The 19,710-nt window shown below is 46.9% G+C and overlaps 1 protein-coding gene across 1 annotated transcript; it reads right to left on the bottom strand.

Moving 5' to 3' along the window:
- Positions 1-9,575: 9,575 nt before the first annotated feature.
- On the bottom strand, positions 9,576-17,145 carry MED8 (mediator complex subunit 8). The gene is made up of 6 exons (XM_010084200.1): positions 17,031-17,145; positions 15,827-15,971; positions 15,021-15,161; positions 14,519-14,600; positions 13,494-13,742; positions 9,576-10,052 (listed from the first exon to the last, which is right to left on the bottom strand). The coding sequence occupies exons 2-6, from the start codon at positions 15,827-15,829 to the stop codon at positions 9,988-9,990; spliced, it is 540 nt and encodes a 179-aa protein (XP_010082502.1). The 5' UTR covers positions 15,830-15,971; positions 17,031-17,145; the 3' UTR covers positions 9,576-9,987.
- Positions 17,146-19,710: the final 2,565 nt, after the last annotated feature.

Below are 19,710 nucleotides of genomic sequence, written 5' to 3'. Positions count from 1 at the left end.
TTCCTCAGGGTTCCCCCTTCCCACCGTGTCCCAGGAGTTGCAGCAGCCTGGGCAGCAGCTCCGGCTGGCGTGAGGACTCTGGTCTGCCAGAGCACCCTGGCTGTGGGCGAGTGGATCCAGTGCAGTGCTGGCCCAGGTGCGGCTGGCCAGGGGCGTGATCCTAACCCTTGGGGACAGGCCTCCAGCACAGACTTGACTCATCTGCTGCATGCTGTGGATCTGGGTTTCTTCCTTCCTCTTTGGTTGCATGGGAGCACAAGCACACATAGCAAAGAAAATCCCTCAAAAATAAGGGAGTTGAGGGTGAGGGAGACAAAGCCAGAGTGATGTGACCTGTTGTGTATAACCTGAAAGTGTCTGGAGAGAGACTTTTATAAACGGATAATCTTCTGCTTCAATCTTGAATCCTGCCTGTGTGGCCTGAAATCTGGGAGAGAAGCTGTTTGCAGCCAAGGGTGTCACTTTGACTGCAGCCTGGACTGATGAACCATGGATGGTCCTGTCACACCAACCACTCCTGCAGCAGGCAAAGCCCTACGGGTCATTAACTCTTCACCTGCAATTCAGGAAACAACCTGGCTGTTGTGTGCTTGATAGCAGCTGCCTGGGCCGTGTAGCAGGCTCCAGTTTGGGAAAACTTGCTCCTTCCTCCACTGCTTATCCTGGAGAAGAACACACCACTTCCACTCTACCTTTAGTGAGGGTCCTGCTGATCCTTCTCAGTACGGAGATAGATCCAATGGAGGTGTATGTGAGTCTCTGCACTCCTCCTTTCCATTTTTCTCTCCACCAGTCCTTGTCTTCTGCTTTCTCTTTGCTTCTTGCAGAGCCAGGTGTGCCTCCCTTTCTCCTTGTTACTCTGTCTTGGTGCAAAAAGCAGGCGTGCACTAGTGTAACTTGCTGAAGGCACAAAGATGGAAGCCATCATCAGTGCAGAGGGTTATCATACTATCAGATAGGAAGGTCTGGAGGAACTAAGCAATGTAAAAGGAATGAAGTTCAATGAAAGGTTATGACGGTAGGGATTAGTAACGATAGTTTCTTCTGCACGTGATGAGAGATGTCAGTGCATTTTCCCCATGTTGCACCTTTTCTGCTCCTGATAGTCTTGAAGAGTGGCTTAGAGTCACCACGCAGCTGGGCAGGGATATGAATTTATTTTTTTTTTTAAATACTCGAATCATGAGGTTTGTATGTGGAAAAAACATTGACATTGTTCAACTTGAAAAATCTAAAAGATAATAAAAAGACCAAATTAATTTAGTGAAATTGAACACATGCACAGTTGGCCCTGTAATTTTTCAGTCTTCCATGTACATAGTTAGCAAATTCACCTACCTTATTACACTTGGGGAGTGGAAAGATGATGTCCAGATCCTCCCATCCTTTTATTTCTAATGCAGAAAAGCCAGCAATTTTGCATGTGGTGAGAGAAAAACACTGAATGTAAACTGTCTCACTAATGTTTAACCCTTCTCCCTTTCTCCTGAGGTGTGACCCTACAGCACTATCAACCATGCATTGCTGCACACCTTCTCTGTGACTCCATGACAAAAAATGACAAGTTGATTACGCTGGCAGCCCCAAAACATCCAAGAAATATGCCTACACCACCACTGTCTATACTGAGAGAATAAAGCAAGGCTTTCACGGCCACTAAAACTAGAGACATATGACACTACTCAGAGCCTGAAGGACCACTAAATGCTATAATGTCAGCTCAAGATTTCAACAAATGGAGATGGGCAGATGGACCATGCTCCAGTACCCATGCCTTGCTAAGCTCAGGCTGATGTGCTGCCTCCTTCCATGGTTGATATCAACATTAAACGACTCATCTTGCACAAACTTTTGTCTGTTATTTATGCTGATTACATCATCCTGACAGAAAAGGCCAATTACACCATCACTGTCAGTGTTGCCCTCTTCCCCTTCAGACAGAAGATGAGGAAATACCTTCAGTCCTTGTATCCAAGGTCCCTAGAAGCCCCTCAAGCTACTAGGAAACAACTCAACATTTCTGTAGCTAGCAGGCACGAAATGACCCCGCTCAGATCCCTGCTGTAACATGATGCTGTCGTTTTACTTTAAAACATCACCTGGAAGAAGGCATCCCGTGAGATAAAAGGGAAGGTAGAAGCTTGCAGGCACCACGGTGGTGTGCTGGAGCCCAGATGCTTTGACAGCAGACTTTCACCCTGGTGTGTTTGATTGCCGGACTTTGCCTGCCAGCCGGGGTGGGCAGCACGCGTGACTGCGGTTACCTCCCAGGACAAGAATTCTTTATCAGCTGCACAAAAGCCAGCAACCTCTCCAGTGTCAGCCCTGACACCCACCTCTGCAGGCTGGCAACATCACCCCAGCAATGTGTGACACCCTGGAGTCCTACACAGACATGCCAGAAGTCTCACAGCCTGCTCTGGACCTGCTAAAGCATCCCCATTTGTTCCTAGGGGATAACCTTATGGAATAATGGTGTTCCAAATCCACACAAATCCTGGGTGCAGAACAGGCAGCAGAGCCATGGCTGGATCAAGGTGCCTGAGGAGACTAAAAGCCTGGTAAAGCCTGTTCTTCAGTGCCTGCATGGCAGCAGGCACAGCAGGACCAGGTCAAGACCCTGAACAAACTGGTGGGAGGCTGGAAAGGGTCAGGAGGTTTGGAGGCTTCAACACATGCAGCACAACAGGAGTCCTTGGTCACCAGTGCAAGTGTTTGTGACTGTCCGCATGCAGCATGCCGTGGCAGAAGACCATGGCAGCTTTGTGAGTGCTGTCTCTGGTAGAGACCTAAAAACCGTCCCTTCTCAGGGGGCTTTCAAAGCTGTCTCATGGGCAGATGCTCCTGAGGAGAGAAAATGCAGGTGATGGGAAAGCCCTGGTGCTGCTTATCCCCAGAGTCTCCCTTTCCATCTGAAGCCATTCCATTTTATGTCTGTGATTTAGAGCCCACAGGAGTGAATTGGCTCTGGCAACCTGTCCCAGACTGCCTGGAGCCCGAGAGAGCAGCTCAGCAAAGCCAGGTGACTTCTCCACTCCTGCCAGGCAGTTGGGATTGCAGTCAGATTTGATGACGTGACACCCACATGCCACACTCCGCAACCGCGTCCCAGAGCTGCCCTGCTAACGTGTGGTGCAGTGGTGCCGTACATCTCCTTGTGGTGAACAAACCCAGAATAAAAACACCTCCTAAGCGCCTCAGACTTTGCTGGAGACTCCTGGGAAGACTTTGCCTTGACCTGAAGTGGCCAGACAGTCCCCGGCAGAGGGGTCCTGGGTGTCGTGCCTCAGCCGTGGGGCAGCAGGGCTGCGGGCAGGCACTGGTGCAAGCTGCCAGGCGTCAGGCTGAGCGTGCTGCTGGTCGCTCTGCAGGGACTAAGCCACAGAAAGGACATTGTCAGAATGGAGGATTGTTCTGGGAGAACAGGCCGCACAAAGGGGGATTGTTTTGCTGTGAAATGAGGCCATGTTTTAGCTCCAGCCGGGGCTGGGCTTTGCCTGCCCATCCAAGCTGCAGGCTGGGGACACTGCCTGCTCCTCAGTGGCTGCTGTCCTCCACAGCCTGCCTGGCATCTTCTCTGCTTCTGAGGTTCTCCACTGGTGCAGTCTGCAGCACAGTGCATCCTCTGAGACCCATGGTAGGTGGGTAGGAAAAGGAAACTGAGGGATAAGAGAACCCATGGCAGGTCCTGCTGTGGGCTCCCATGCCTGCCTGGCAGGTCTGAGGGGCACGGGGGCCGGGGAGAGCAGCAGTGGGGCAGCTCCCACGGTGAGGGGCTGCATTGTTTCTCCCAGATAGCCAGGAGCAACCGTCCTCCCCTGAAAGGACAGATATAACCAGGAGGGAAACAGAGATATGCAGTAAACTGCTCCAAGATAGTGGGCAGAGAATATAGTGGCCTCTGTTCTGCAAATACTCACCTCCAAAAAAGCGTTGATGGTGAACATCATCCTTGGATGTCCTCATGACTGCACTGTGTACGGAGACAACATCTTGCACTCGAGCTCCAAGACGACATAGCAGGGAGCACAGGGCACGAAGAGGCAAAGGGGAGAGAGGTGTGTGCTCAAATTGTGGGCTGGAGCATTCCTATTAATTCCTAGTTTTTTAATTCCCTGTGTGAGTGAACACAAACAGGTAAGAGTGATGGTGGATGCACCCACAGCACCAGTATGTGAGTCATTCCCAGCTCGGCAGCTGCCCTGGGGCTTCCACAGCCCAGGGCTGTGGCCCTGCTGCTGCTGCCGAGCTCCCCCAGCCTGATGCCCACCCTAAGGTCTGCGGCATCAGGCTGCACATGCTGTGTGCTCCCCCGGAGCCCCATGCAATCGAGTCATGACCTGGTGTGTTGTTCAGCTGGCTGGAGCAAAACAGGGTATGCTACAATGATGATGATGACGACTGGGGCTGTTTGTATCGCTGTTATGCCCATGGGAACCTAAATATACAAAAACAAGACAGCCGAAATTGTGGCTCCTCAGCCTCGCTTATGCAGAATGCATTTCTCACTGAGGATACAAACTGATCCTGTATTAGCTACTGCCATTAGCTCGTTAGGCAGTGCTTTGGAGTCCTGTCACACTGCTGCAGCAGAGCGGGAGACAAGGGCTGTCTCTCCCATCCCACACAGCAGGACCCTGACTTCAGTACTGCATCAGTACTGAAAATAAACTCCACGTAAACATCCACAGCATGCTTCAAAGCCCAGTTCCTGTGGGAACAGCACACCTCCATGCTGCATGCCAGGGTGGGTGACAGACATGTCCCCCCAGGGCCACCTGGTAACAAGCATAGCAGGAGGAGGTTTTTGAGAAGCATCCTGGGCAACACCGCAGCTTCAAAATAACACCCACGGACAGCAATGATGCCCCTTTGACCCCAAAAAATAATGCAAAAGTACCCTGGGGCACAGTCTTTACTCGGAGGAGAAGAGCTGCCATGCCGTGAAACACAGTGGGGCCTTGGTGCCACTGTCAATTCGGTGCAGAAACTGCTTGAACATGACTGTAGCAAAGGGAGAAGCTTTGCAGCAGGTGGGGGGTAAACCAGTGACAGAATCGGAGCAACAGTGACAAGATAGCTGCTGCAAGAACCACAGCTCTAGATCCCCTGACTTTGGAAAATATGTGCCTCAGTCAGAAAAATACATGCAGTAATTTCCTTTCTTTAAAAAACATTCACCAAAAAAAAAAAATAGATGACAAAAGCTTCTCCTTCAGAGGAGCCAGCCACCACACTTTGCATTACTCTTACGCACTCCCTCATGTACATTGCTACCCCTGAGCAAATTGCAGAAGGTTTCCATTAATTTCTAAGTGCAGGTTTCCACCAAGGCAAGGTTCATGGATCCAGCCAAAGAGCTACAGTATCATAAGGACAATAAATAAATTGTGGAGTCACATCAGCCCGAACTATTGTAATGGCATGTATTACTAATACAGCCAAACATCCTGTCTTTTGTGCGTGTACTTTTACTACCACAGCATGGTAACATTTTACTTCAACGACAGATGAAGATTTATTTCACTCAGTTGAAAGGATTCACGGGATTTTTCCAAAGTGCCTATATATTCATTTGTAGGCACTGGCTGTCATGTAGGCATGATCTGGCTCTCCTGGAGCCACCAAGCTCATGGTGGAGCCCAGTGGAAAATGAAGAGCCAACCTGTGGTTTCTGCTTCCACCACTAACCTGTTTTCCCTCTGTTTGTGCCTTTGACTTTCAGTTTCCGAGCTTTTCAGTGGCCAGTTCAGAGGCACATTCTTCTGCTGCTTCCGTGAGTTTGTCACTTCCCTGTGAGCTGCAGGTGAAGCTGCCCTGGCAGTGATGCAGATGCAAAACTTGGCTTCGTGCCTTTTGGCAGCACACACCCCGTTATGTTGCTTCTTAGCATAAAAAAAAGCTTAGGCTCCCTCAACCCAGCCACGAGAAGGCTCATCCTTTGGTCCCAGATGTTTCTGTCAGAAAGGTTCCATCCTAGCAGCAGGATGGAAGCCAGCCCCCAGCCCACGCTGAGAGCCTGCCTTCCAGCCTTGGCTGCGGTATGGAGAGAGGAGAACTTCCAAAGTTCCCCTCCCTCAGCTGTCCCCCTGATCCTTTTGGTCATGTCTCCCCTCACAGCATATGTCCTTCACCTCCACCATAAAGGCTTAATGACACCCCCTTAAAAGATCTGTAGGTTAAAAAACGAAACAAGTGTGTTATGTTTTCTTTTTTAAACAGAAGACGATACTCTGTGTGTACATCTCCGCTTGGCGATGGGACAAGAGAACACACACATGGCAGATGTGAGTTGTGCTGATCAGTGGACGCAGAGAGATGCGGGGAAGTGGTGGCACCATGCTGAGCTCCGTGGCTTCCAGAGGCAAACTGGCCCCGGGCAGCGGCAGGACAGGCTGTGGGCACCACCCCGCACAGCTGGATGCACGATACAGGCTGGGAACAGGAGGCCTGCGGATAGCTGGGCAGGAAGGAAAGGCAATAAATATCTTGCTCCTGCGTTTGGGAAGAAGCCAGATGAAGCATTCCTGTCATGAGGGCGAAATGCTTTCCACTCTAACAGTAACTCAGGAAGATGTTAAACAACAGTTCCATAAGGCAAATGTTAAAATCTCAGCAGTCTGGGTATCCTGCATCCCAAAATTAAAAAAAAAAAAAATTCTTAAAAATCCAAACAATTAATGCTAACAGTCAGTAAGACAAGGAAGCCTGGAGAAGCTCCAGAGAACAAGCAAGCTGATGTTGTTCCAGCATTTTGAAAAAGTAAACAGGATGGCCTTGTAAACAGGTGTGTCTATTTGACACTCATCCCATGCAAAATAATGACTGAAAAATATGTGATGGTACTGATAGAGACTTAAACCACAGAAATATAAATACCAATCATCAGGGATTACAGACAATAAGCCTGTCAAACTAACATGATAGTTTTTGTGACACTGTGTGTTCTTAAATATCAGAGAGCGAGCCAGTCGGTAGAGCAGCGTGTGCGATCAAGGAACAAGCGTGCCGGCGACCTGGCCCAGTGTGAGGCAGCAGAGGAGATGCTCCCTGGGGAACTGGCACCGAGGATGAGTTTCTAGCAGGGGATGTTAAACAGCGTAAAGCCAATGTCCTGGAAGGAAATGAAGTAATGATGTGTGCCATCCTGGGAGCCAGGGGCATATCAACAATCTGGAGCCATGCGATGAAAAGTGTCCATCCTCTGCACCGGAGCCTGACTGGTGCCGAGGGGTACCAGCATGGTGGCAGGTCCCATGCTTACAGGGTGAGTGCTCTTCCCCGAGCCGCTGCTCAGCCCCTGCCACAGTGGGGCACAGACGGAGCCTTTGCCCTGACCAGCAGGATTGTGCTTTTATTCTGACACAGTGCAGCGGGAACGGTGAATCCCTGTTGGACTTGCAGCCCACGGTGACAAGCAGTGGACCATGAATCTCCACTGTGACTTTATGGGTAAAAGGCCTGTTCCCATTCCCTGTTTAAACATTCAAGCACTTGCAGCAACTGGATAAAAGGCTAAAGTCACTCTGCATTTGAAATTCCCATTCCCACAATTAGAATAGCGTCTCCTAGTCCAGGGTCCCAAAGGACACAGATGCATAAGAAGATTTGGACATGAGCCAAGAAGTGGAAAATGGAAAATATGGCTTGGAGAAAAAGGGACTTTCATCAGTTCAGTTTATCGTAAAAAAGGATCAGGAAAGCTTGATCATAATATCCAACTCCTCTCTCTGGGACTAACAACTCAGGGGCTCACTCCCTGGCTGAGAAGATCCAGCAACTTGAAGGGAATTAAAGAAATGCAGCCTCAATATAAGGTGCAATAAGAAATTAACCTTTAGAACAACCTACCAGCCACTGTAGCAGAGATATACGAGTTCAAGTTCAATTGTTTTCCTAACAACAGTGCTCTCATTTACACAAGAACTAATTCAGGGCAGCCTGTGTCATGCAGGAAGTTACACTGGCAAGCCTAGCCGGCCTCCCCGGCTCTATAATCTATGGAAAAAAAACCTGCCTGTATTTCCCTTCTTCCCGTCCAAGTGTGTGAAAGGTCTGGCCTGCTCCGCTGGAGGCGTTTTCAGGAGAGCCAGGTTAGCACGGGTAGCAGGCAGCCACGCTCTGCCTGTGTCCCAGGCTGCCCGAACTGCCCTGGCAGCTGCTGCTCCCAGCGCTCCAGCGCTGAGACATTTTAGCTTTATAAGGAAGCCAGTCTGGGGAGATGACGTGAAGCAGAATCCTAGAGCTGAGGTTCCACCAATGATGAGTGCCAGGGATCCGACGCACATTCCTCTGACAGTTTTCTGCCTTCCTTCCCAACCAAAGCAGGGACATGAGACAGAGCAGAGAACAGCCGTCCCTGCAGTGCCCAGCCCATCACAGGGCACAGCCCTGCAGGCTCCGACTCCCCTGTCATCAGGCTCCAGGCGCTGCACAAAACCCTTGCACCAGACCCAGCGGTGTGCCTCTGCCTTCACACCAGCTCCTCACCCCAGTCAGGGGTGCCGAGAGAGCCAGGGTCCTGAGAGAACCAGGAGCTCTGTGTTCATTAGGAGCAAAAAGCAATCCCATCAGCCTGGCTGGGCTGGTGCCACTGCAGACAGGTCACTGGGCTCATTGAGCAGCTTTGCTTCTCGTATAAGCTGCTTGTGCTTGCAGCTCAACTTTCTACTTCCCAGCTCAGTGCTTTTCAAGGGTCCATACATCAAAATGGGCTATAACTGCCCTAGTCACAGCTTTGTGGAAGGTTTTGTATTGGGAAAACGTCCCACAGCCTCCACAAATAAGCTGGATCTGATAGCTCAGAAACAAGCAGTGCAGGAGCAGCTGCAGGCTGTTATCTGCTGAGTGGAGATTTCCTCACCCGTAAGATTGCTGACAGATGCTATTGAGTAAAATACAGTGCTGGCTTTCACCACAAGTCAAAAGGGAAGTCCAAGCAAGAGCAGCAAGAGGCACGACGGTTGTCTTCAGGATAGTGCTGTACGTCCTGACATGCTCTGGACATGCATCCCCACCCTTTATTCTCACAGGAATTTTTCATTAGGCAGATTATATGTTACAGCTCAAGGGCAGAAAGTGGAACAGGGATGGCTTCCCAGTGCCCAGTTCCAAAGAGAAATGGGCCAGCCCTCACAGCCTGGTCAATTCAGAGATGCCATGGTCCTGAACAGAATGAAATACCTCTCTGAAGTGACGAATTAATCCTGAAGTAGCTAAGAAACTCTATAGCAAACACAAAAATGGAGAAGTATGGAAGTGAAATCAGATCCAGCTGGGTTTGCAGCAGCATTAGAATACAAAAGTTCTGTTCCTGAAATGCTGCTTTCTTGGTATGGGCCTTGTAATAGTCTTTCCTGATATTTTACTTTCTGGGGAATAGTCATAATGGGTTTACAATGAACAAGATGTTTACTGCCCATGTTCATACCCTGCTGACTCAATTGATAACAGCTCTTTATGCATAAGCCTGCAGCTCCAGCACTCAGCCTCAAAAACATTTTCTGTGTACTTCAGATTGGAGCTGCTCTGCACCCTTACCCAAATGGAAATGAGATGACCCAACACCAGTGTCTCACAGGGTGCACAGCAAGGTCTTTATTCAATAAGAGGGAGTAAAGAAAGAACATCCTTAGTGAACAAGCAGAAACAAGGAGCAGAGTGATCTGTACAGCTCTTCAGGTTCTGTATCAGGAAAGCTTAGGTGTCCTCCAGGCCAGACCTGGAGAAGATGAGATCGATATCAGAAGCAAAGTCCTCTCATCTGACTGAACAGAGAAGTACTTGTGTCCAGAAGACAGGGTCACTAGCAGCTCCACACAAGCCACCCAGCACTAAATAAAACCCAGGGAAGGGCCTCATAACCCCTAGCTCCCTGGATATGGTGTGTGTGAAGGGATTTCAAAGTCCTAGGAGGAATCCATATGTGGTGGCTGCAGCAGGGACAATGCTGGTAACCGCTGTTGCCTGAGTCTGGTTCATCTCAGCTCATCTCTGATATGGATGCATTGAGGCAGATTTGATGTTTGTTTTTATACCACTTGGCATTTTTCCTGGAGAGAGAAAAAAGAAAAAGCAAAGTAAAATGAGATGTATGAGAGGACATTTGCTCAAGACCATGCAAGACTCACAACAACACTGTTTGGGCTTTTCCTGTTCCACTCCAGGTACCGCACTGGGCTTACCTGCTAAAGCATCTTCCAGCTTCTGACCTAGCACAATCAATCTCTTCTACAAATTGGCATCTTTCTCTGTTGAGAAAACTCCTTGACATTTCCTGTATCCCGCTGCCATCCCCTCAAATTCTTTGCTCCATTTTAAACAAGCCTTTCTCTCTGTCAGGAGGCTCCTATAGGATTGTGGGACGTGTTCAGTCTCACAGAAGTTGCTGGCAGCAGCTCTCACAGAAGTAGCCAGACTGATCTCTGCTTCCATTTCAGAGAGGCAAACACAAGAGGCTGTATCCCATTCCATTAGCATTATTTATAGTCAGGGCATATATGTAAATTACTAAGCCTCTCTCAGATCTCCTAATTTCTCTTAATCGCATACACCTCTTGGGCATTATTACTCTTTATTGATACCAGTCAAACATGGGAGTGTTTTCAAAGACATCATACTAGCAGCTTACAATAAGTGTACAGTGCTAGACAAGGGCTGGAGTACCTCCCCTGTGAGGACAGGCTGAGAGAGTTGGGATTGTTCAGCCTGGAGAAGAGAAGGCTCCAGGGAGACCTTATAGCAGCCTTCCAGTACCCAAAGGGGGCTACAGGAGCAATGGGGAGGGAACTTTATAAAAGGGCATGTAGTGACAGGATGAGAGGTAATGGATTTAAATTGGAAGAGGGAAGATTTAGATTAGATGTTAGAAAGAAATTCTTTACTGTGAGGGTGGTTAGACATTGGCACAGGTTTCCCAGGGAAGCTGTGGATGCCCCATCCCTGGAGGTGTTCAAGGCCAGGCTGGATGAGGCTTTGAGCAACCTGGGCTAGTGGAGGGTGTCCCTGCCCATGGCAGGGGGGTTGGAACTCGATGATCTTTAAGGTCCTCTCCAACCCAAACCATTCTGTGATTCTATGAAAACTAGGATAATCAGAAAAATACACAAAAAGAGAGTGATTGAAGAGCAGCACAGACGGATATTCAAAGAACACTCCTTCAGAAAGTGGAATCTGTGTTCAAATTAGGACAACTTCTGAAAATTAAAATTGTAGTGTAGCAGGACAAGAAAAGATTTGATGAGCAAATGGCTAAAAGAATAAAGATTATTAAACTTTCTCAAACATATCCAAAGCAGGTCATTGCCTGCAATGAACTGACAATCTGATATCACTTCAGTGCTAACAATCGGTAGACTAATACTGTTAGACATTACTCCAAACGTAAGAATGAACAGAACTGTATGGTTCACCCACATCTGGAATACTGTGAGTGGTTCTGGTGTTCCCAGTCTTGAAAACAAATAGAAAAGGTGCAGCTACGAGTGACAAGGATGGTCCAAGATATAATTTTCACACAAAGACATATAAACAGAATAGGACTCATTAGCTGGGGGGGGGGGGAAAGATGGACAAAGGGAGGAGGACATAACAGACTTCCAAAAAATGAAAACTAGTATGGAGAAACTAACTGAGGAATGATTATTCACTGTTTCTCACAAGACAGGTTAAAAAGAAAACATGCAATAAAATTATTAGGCAAAAGATTTAAACATAAAAAGGATATTTTTTTTTAAGCAAAACATGATAAAGCTGTGGGACGTATTGCCATAGGTGTTGTAGCAGTCAAAACTGTAATTCAAAAAGGAACTCTGGAAATTGAATCTGGCTATACCCAGTGGTCTCAAACCAAACTCTGGCTTAAAATCCCTAAACAACAACGGCTGTCAGGATATACTTCATTTTTATATTCCTTCTGCCTCAGCTATGGGCGCTATCGAAAGCAGGACAGTGGGACAGACCTTTTGGCAAAATCCAGTATAGTTGCTCTTATCAAAAGGGTACTTCCCAGTAACATAGGCTGGACAAGCACTCTTGTTACGAGCGCACTCTGCTTGATGTACATCCTGGAGACAGTGTTTGTGGGTATGCAGCCAGAAATCACAGTGGAAATTACTTTTAAATTCTTACATAAATACATAATTAACATAGGATTAATATTGTTGCTCAAGTTCATTTCTGAACAACAGTCATTACACAGGCAAGAAAACACCAATTAGGATATCCGATATCCAAAATCACAATTATCATGAACATAAGAATGACAGTATGGGGTTAGGCCTGCAGGGTCCCCAGGCCAGACCCATTCCTGACAGCAGAGGACATTCAAAGAGGAATACCAGAAGAGGGAAAGCCTGCAGTGATAACCTCTGCAGGATACCCCCTCAGCTTCCAACATATTGTGGCTCAGGGATTTCGAGTGTCTTCAGGATTAGCTGTTGACCGATTTTTTTCATCCAGAAATTCACCTACTTACTTACTTTTCTATCTCATATAAACCTTATGTACCTATCACACACTTAGTAAAGTGCTCTACAGTGTAATTATTTAGTATTCAGAGAAGTATCTCCCTTTTGTTTTAAATCTACAAGCCAATTATTTTCATTGATGCACTTTCATTGATCCTTCTGTATCATGGGAAACAGTAAACAATCATTCCCCATTCACCTGCTGTATACAATTTGGGATTTTATAGGCTTCTATACTTTCTTCTCCCTAACCCAAAGCTTTCCCCAGTAGCAGAGAAGAGATCGTAACAGCACATAATATTACAGCTGTGTGCCCAATAGATTTATACAATGGCCTAATGATATCCTTTGTTTCTCTGTTCCTTTTCTAGTAATTCCTAGATTTGGTTTGCATTTTTGCATTTTGTTCCCAACTGAACATCCAATTAATTTACAGAATTATTATATCATGTATCTATTTCCTGAATACAAGTAACTAGGTTAGAATCCACATGCTAGACACGTAAATTCAAATTGCTATGTCTATGTGTTTCACATTATATTTAGTACAAATACAAGCTACTATTATTAAGTGAAGTCACTTGATATATAAAATCCTTCTGTGACTCTTTACAGACAGCTTTTGGGTTTTTCTTACTTTAAATAACTCATTATCATCAAACTTTTCCACTTCAGTGCCTACCCACAACTTAAATTTGACAGCAAAACCCCCAGCATAGACCCTGCAAAACCATTCTATGATCTCCCTCCATATTGATTCCTATGTTCCCTAAGTCTATTATTGAAATGGTATTGCAGTGAGCTAAGAAGCTGAAGCTGGATGGCTGAGATCCATTTTATTCAACCTCTAAGCCAATTTTAATCAGGTATTACTCCACTGTTACAACCTGAATCATGTTATTAAGGCCGGAAAGGAACCTCTTACTCGCTTATATCTAAAAGGTGACCAGGGAAGGATCTCTACATCTACATTTGTCCTTCTTGCTCCTTGCATTTCAGTTGCTCTCAGATATGCAGCTTATTTACCTGGCTGTCCTGCTTGTGCCATCTGCACTCCTGCCAGCATTGGCTGTTGCTGGGCTGGTGTGCCTGACATTGGTACCTGCTGCATGCCTGAAGCACCTGCAATGATGGCACCAGCTCCTGCTTGACCTGACTGGACAGATCCTCCAGAGCCAGGGGGTCGCCGATTTGATAATCCTTTCCCAAAGGCCACAGCTGCTACTAGTGCATTGGTATCTGCAGGGTTGAAAGTCTGCTTGTTCTGTCGTAAACCTGTAAAAAAAGAAGTGATTTTGGAGCATTTTAGCAATCAAGTCTAAAAAGTAGCATAGCTGGTCCTGAATTTACTTGTCTGATATTTTGGTGTATATAATAGAGATCAGCTTCTAGCAAGCTGTCCTAAGAATCTCAGCAGGGTCAAATCTAAGGACAGTGGTGATCCAAAGGCTTCTCCACTGAGAGCAGGGCATAAGCTGCTCAGGGAAGGACAGAGGGAACCAACTGCTCCAGGCCCATGAGAATGTTCCCACTAAAGGCTCTTCCATGCTGAATCCTATGGCAGAGACCAATAGGATAAGGATGTCCAGCATCAGAACCAGAAAAGGTTGACCATGAGTCTGAAGCAGCCATCATCCAGGGTATGTCACACAAAAGCTTGCCAACAAACATGTTGGGGACTCATTCAGAACATAGCTAAGGGGTTTCCCATTCACTGCCACTGCATTTTCACTGCTATTTTTATTAATCCAAGTTGATTGAAATGTTTTCTTGGTAAATACTTACGACCTCCTCAAAGGGGCATATGGCAAAGGGTTGGAATGACCTTCCTGCCATGCACAGGTCACACAAGCAGGACACATCACACAAGCAGGACCCATGTTCAAATTAGGGGGCACTCGGATAGCCAGTCTTGCATCTTCTGGAATGCTTTAGTCTAGCCGCTTGTCTGTATTTTCCATGCTTCAAGCTCTCTGATTTACCTATTGTGCCACTACTCTCTCAAGCCCGCTGCTTGGACCCTGTACCCCACTTCCACCTCAGCGACATACCTCCACTTTCAGATTCACGCTCCTCCTTACTGATTTTCTCCAGCAGATTTGAGCACATTTTGTTCAGACTTTGGATCTGTTTCTGCAAAATGAAAAGCATCAGAAACTGCCAGGATACCTCTAACTCAGTACAAGTCAGCAAGGTAAACAAAAAAGCTTTCTCTTCCCAGGGTCTGTGTAACTAAACATAAGCATTTTGGTAGCAGAGTCTAGAGAGCCCAGTGCTAATGCATGCAGAAGGGGACAACTGGGACAGGATAGCCTTTGCCTTTCTCTGACTGGTCTGATGGCACTTCCGGCGAGCCAACAGTGGGCTGGATGCCCCTGCTTTGTGAAACTGTGGAGGAATCCAAACCTCAGCTAAAGTAAGCTAGAGAAATCTCAGACAGAAAAAGACACAGAAAAAAAAAAAATTGTCAGAGGGAAGGTTGAAGGAAGCAGAGTTAAAGGGTATCTTGTGCCTGAGGACTAAGAGGCAGAAGTATCCAACTTCTTCACCTACCTGTGCCACATCAGGGCTAATTCGAGCTGCATCTGTGATCAGCTGCTTCTCCTGCTCCTCCACCTCAGGGTCAGGCTTAGTTCGAAGATGGTCAGGCACTACCTCATGGCTGAACACCGGCACACGCCCCTCTGTCTGCCGCTGCAATAGTTGGACAAGACACACTCAGAGCCTCCTCCAGCCCAGCTCTCAGACAGCTCAAGACCAGAGCTCAGGCCATGGTGCTGGAACAAGGGTAATAGCATGCTGGAAACCTCGATCTGGGGAGCATTAGGAAGTTTCAACAATTTGTCTAGGAATTTGCACTGTGCTTGTTTAGTAAGAACAACCCACAGGGGTCTGCAGTGGAATCCCACCAGCATGGCCATGATCAGTTGAAATGTTTTCTCACTCAAGCAGAAAATAAACATTGCCAGTGCATTGCTGTAGCATCCTGTTGGTCAGATGACAAACAGCACAAATGTAGATGCAGGTGTGTGACAGAAACACCACAGTGATGGCAGAGAAAACCAGGAGCTTGCTGGGAGACCTCCCAGTTACACAACAAGACACTACTTCTTTCAGCCCTGACATCATGAAAATAACATTTTTATGAACAAGAACACCTCCTGTAAAGTGTATCCAGTGCAAGTGTTTGTAGGTGAAAGCACCTACAGCAAAACACCTCCCAGGCAGAACTACTCATCACCTTTTCTTTCTGTACACCAAGAGCTGAGGAATGCCAAGCACAAGGAATGGCAAGCTGGACCAGAGACACAAGCACTTTCTGATACTCCAGGGCCAACACTCAGAGGGAAGTTTCTTACCATGATCTCCTCATCGCGGTCTGGAGACAGCACTAGGGGTATGATAACCTGGTTTCGCAATAGTGGGGTCTTCTCATGCTTTAGGACTTTATTCAAGGTGTTCAGCTGCCCTGAGAGCAATGCAAAGCTGTCCAGAACTGAAGGCCTGGGAAAGCAAATAAAGAGGACAGGATATGGAAGGGGATGCCACAAGTGGCTTTTATCTCTTCTTCACTCAAATGGCTGGGAAGTGAGAAAATAACAATATTATTCCTCAAATTAGTCTACTCTAGACAGTAAGCAGTAAAACCTAGGGCTGAACATGCAGGTGTGGACAAACCCAGTCCCTATACACAATGGTACAAATACCTCAGGGACGTTACCAGCAGTACTTCTGGAAATGGCAGTTTGGGGTTTCAGTAACACACACAGAAGCAATGCTTTCCTTATCACTAACTCTCCCAGGGCAATTCTAGAGCAAGGTCTGAAAAACAATTTAACTCCTAAGCAGAACAGCCATTAGAGAGAATATTTATAGCTTGGCTATCCAGACTAAGGAATAATGAAGCAAAATAACTGATAATCTTGTCAAGGAGGTCCCCTTCAGCTTGCTTTCTCTGGGGGATTCATCACCTCTCCTGCCTTCTGCAACACTAACTATAAATGCTAACTGCCTGGGAAGCTTTGCTGCAGTGGCAGACACGGTCTAAGATACTGTATGGTTTATTAAGCTGTAGCTATAACATCTTTATGCTCCATCAGGAAGAGAATGTGACCTTGCAAACCTCTCAGGCTGTCTGGTAAAACATGCAGCACCAGCAAAACACAAAAGCTCAGTTTACACCAGAGCCAGAAAAAGGCAGAAAGGTCAAGAAATACAGAAAGAACCATTGCTCATTTTATAGTGTATGTGGGTCTCTAAGATATTTTGTCAGAGAAGCTTCCAGTCACTGCAGATGGAAGTAACTAAACTAGTTCTCACAAAGTGTCTAGACTAAAAGGCATTAGCATGACTCTATTACTATACAGCATGAGACCAATGGATTTCAGCTGTTTTTCTGGTGGAAGATGTGTAGTGGTTCCTCCAGCAGAAATGTGAAAAGCAAATTTAAACGTACTGACAATAGGCTAATGGTTTTTAATTATACTTTGTGGTCCTTTGAGCTGAGTCTGGAACAGCTTCAGCAGTGATTGACAGTGTCCCCAGCTCTGTGAGACTCCTTACCATGTGAGTCGGTCGTACTCATTCTCCAGCTTGTAGATAAAACTGACCAAGGAGTTCTTCAGGTCGGCCACCTGACTGATGAGCGCCTCCAAGGTCAGCTCCAGCTGCTTCTCCTCTCTCTAAAAAAAGGCAGGAAAGACAAGAGATGAGGACAAAGCTTAACACCTCCCGCAGGAGGTGTGGTTCCACACACATGCATCCATAGTCCACTCTCACCTACAGAGAGCCTCCTTTTCAAGGCAAGCAAACAGAGACTCTGGAGATAAAAATCCCATGGTTTCACACTGCTCCCTTCCCCTTGGGTCGGAACACTTCGGCAAGAGACTTGTGCCTGAGACAAACCCTTAGCTAGCTGTCCTCTTTTAAGATCTAGATGTGTGTAATGAAGACATTATCACTTACATCTGCTTTTTACCATATCAGGAAAGTCATCAAAGTCAGGTCACGCTACCTTTGTGAGCCAAGATAACCCAGCTCAAAGCAGATTTGCATTCTCTCAGCCTTTTCTGACAGCAGATGTGGGCACAGTGATGTCTTCATGCAAAACAGCCCTTTGCAAAATTAGTATCTAGTCCATGGCCTAAAGACTCCAGTTTCTGCCTTTCACCTCATTCCTCACTTTCTTCCTGCCCAAGTGCCACTTCCAGCTGCAAAAGAAACTGGCAGCTCCTATTCTCCTTGTGCCTTACCCGCTGCGGGAGGCCCTGCTGCGACAGACTGCACATTCCGACACATGCACACATCACCTCCTGCCTTTAGCTCTGGATTACATTGTTCAAATAACCTCTTCCACTGACATCCCGGGGTGCGGGAGGATGGTGACAAAGTGTCAGGACAGGGGATCTGTTGCCAAAGACACCAAGGCATATCTGTGACTCTTGCAAAAACCCTCTAGAATCTTATCTAGTCTAACTTACTCATACTACAGTATTGCGCAAAATACAATTAAAGCCCCAGCCCTCACGAACTGCTCATGTAAGTCAAGAACTGTACAACAATAAACCATGAGGAAGGTGGGACAAAGCAATCAAATCATAGAAAGGGAATTTTTTTAGAGTGACTCAGGCTGTTGGCATGCTTGCTATTGGGTTTGTTGTTGTTCTGTTTAAAGGCACCGGACCTGTGTGAGCTTCACTGGAGAGATTATCAGGTGTCTCCCATGTTCAAGAAAACACAAAATTATTCTATTTGATTTATAGTCTTAAAAACTGTAAAGGCTTTTTTTTTTTAGTAATCAGTGATCAGACTTCACTCAACCACCTCAGAAGAAATGTCCGAGTCAGCTGTTAAAATCTGATCCCCAGTCCACGGAGTGGATTCACGGAGCAGACTGCTGGGTATCCCACCTCGGGATAAAACCACTCTCCTCCATCTTGTGATGGGACTGGCCAGTTCCTATACAATTAATAAATGAGTCTGCAACTGTTTGTGTGCACTGTGCTTGTGCAAGAAGATTAACTCATGCCTGTATTACAAGTTGGGCTGGTAGCCAGTGTTTTACTGCAGGGGTGCCAGGCATCACCTGGCCTGCTGCCTGGGCTTATCCAAGAAGCCCTCAAGAGGATGAATGAAATCCTATTGCACAGTCATTACTCTTGCAGCAGCAGTATACTCCAAGCCTCCTCCTTTTGTAGCCTCTCTCCAGAGCCATTAAGAGCTGGAAGCAGATGTAAGCACTGCAAAGCACGCAGTTAAGACTGACCAGGTGTTTCCAAGGAATGCTGTGCCTCTCCCAGCCACAGCTACACTCAAGCAGCACTTTAAGGAGTTTGTTAGCAATACTAAATTGCCTCGAGCTAGTAAAGAGAGAGCTTATGGGAGGGCTTGCTGAAGGACCTCCCAATACCTAGCAACTGAGAGGTAAAGGTGAAATTCAGAGTAGATAAATGTAAAGCAACAGATGTGGCAAAACAAAGGGAAAAAAACCCAGCCCTGACCTTCTGTACACAATGACATTCTCTGAGCTGATAACAGTTATCACTCAGAAACAAGATCTCAGGATTATCTGAGGTTAACCCATAAAAACATCTGTCAAAGGCTCAAGAGGCAGTCAAGGAAGTAAAAGCAGTAACAGGATTTATTAGGAAAGCAACAGAAAACCAAGCCTCATTATGTCATCATATAAATGCATGCCTTATTTGCATCTCAAATATTATGTCACTCTTGTCCCTCCAACTGAAAAGGGATCTAGTAGGCATAGGTACAAATAAAGGCAACAAGGATGATCAAGAATATTCATCAGTTCCACAGATGCAGCAGTTAGAGAAGAGACTGGTATGTGCGAGTGGCTGAAACGAGGAGAGCCCATGTAACAAACCCTATGGACGAGGAACTGCAGGACAATCCATTTGCCCTTTCATTTCTGGGAGGACAACCAGGAGACCTGCAGGAAGGCAGCAGGTAGCAGTTTCAAACAAACCGAAGGAGGTGGATCTTCACAGCCCGTTACCCTGCCATTAACCTCTGCAACTCTTCCACGGGACATCACGGATGCTAAAATTTCACAGCGCTTCAAAAAGTACCGAGATCCTCCTCTCACCAATGAGAACTAACTCAAGGCTGCGAAGCACAGGGGAAGCACTGGCAGCAATTCACACAGGATGACAGCAGTGGCTCAGTCTGCTCTCACAGCTTCCTGGCCAGCGGCAAAGCCGGGCTGCCGGGCCGGTGCACCGCGGTG

The sequence above is a fragment of the Pterocles gutturalis genome, unplaced genomic scaffold (genome assembly GCF_000699245.1).
Source record: "Pterocles gutturalis isolate BGI_N339 unplaced genomic scaffold, ASM69924v1 scaffold33070, whole genome shotgun sequence".
NCBI lineage: Eukaryota > Metazoa > Chordata > Aves > Pterocliformes > Pteroclidae > Pterocles > Pterocles gutturalis.
Note: the sequence above shows the minus strand (reverse complement) of the source record. Positions and strands in the feature narration are given on the sequence as shown.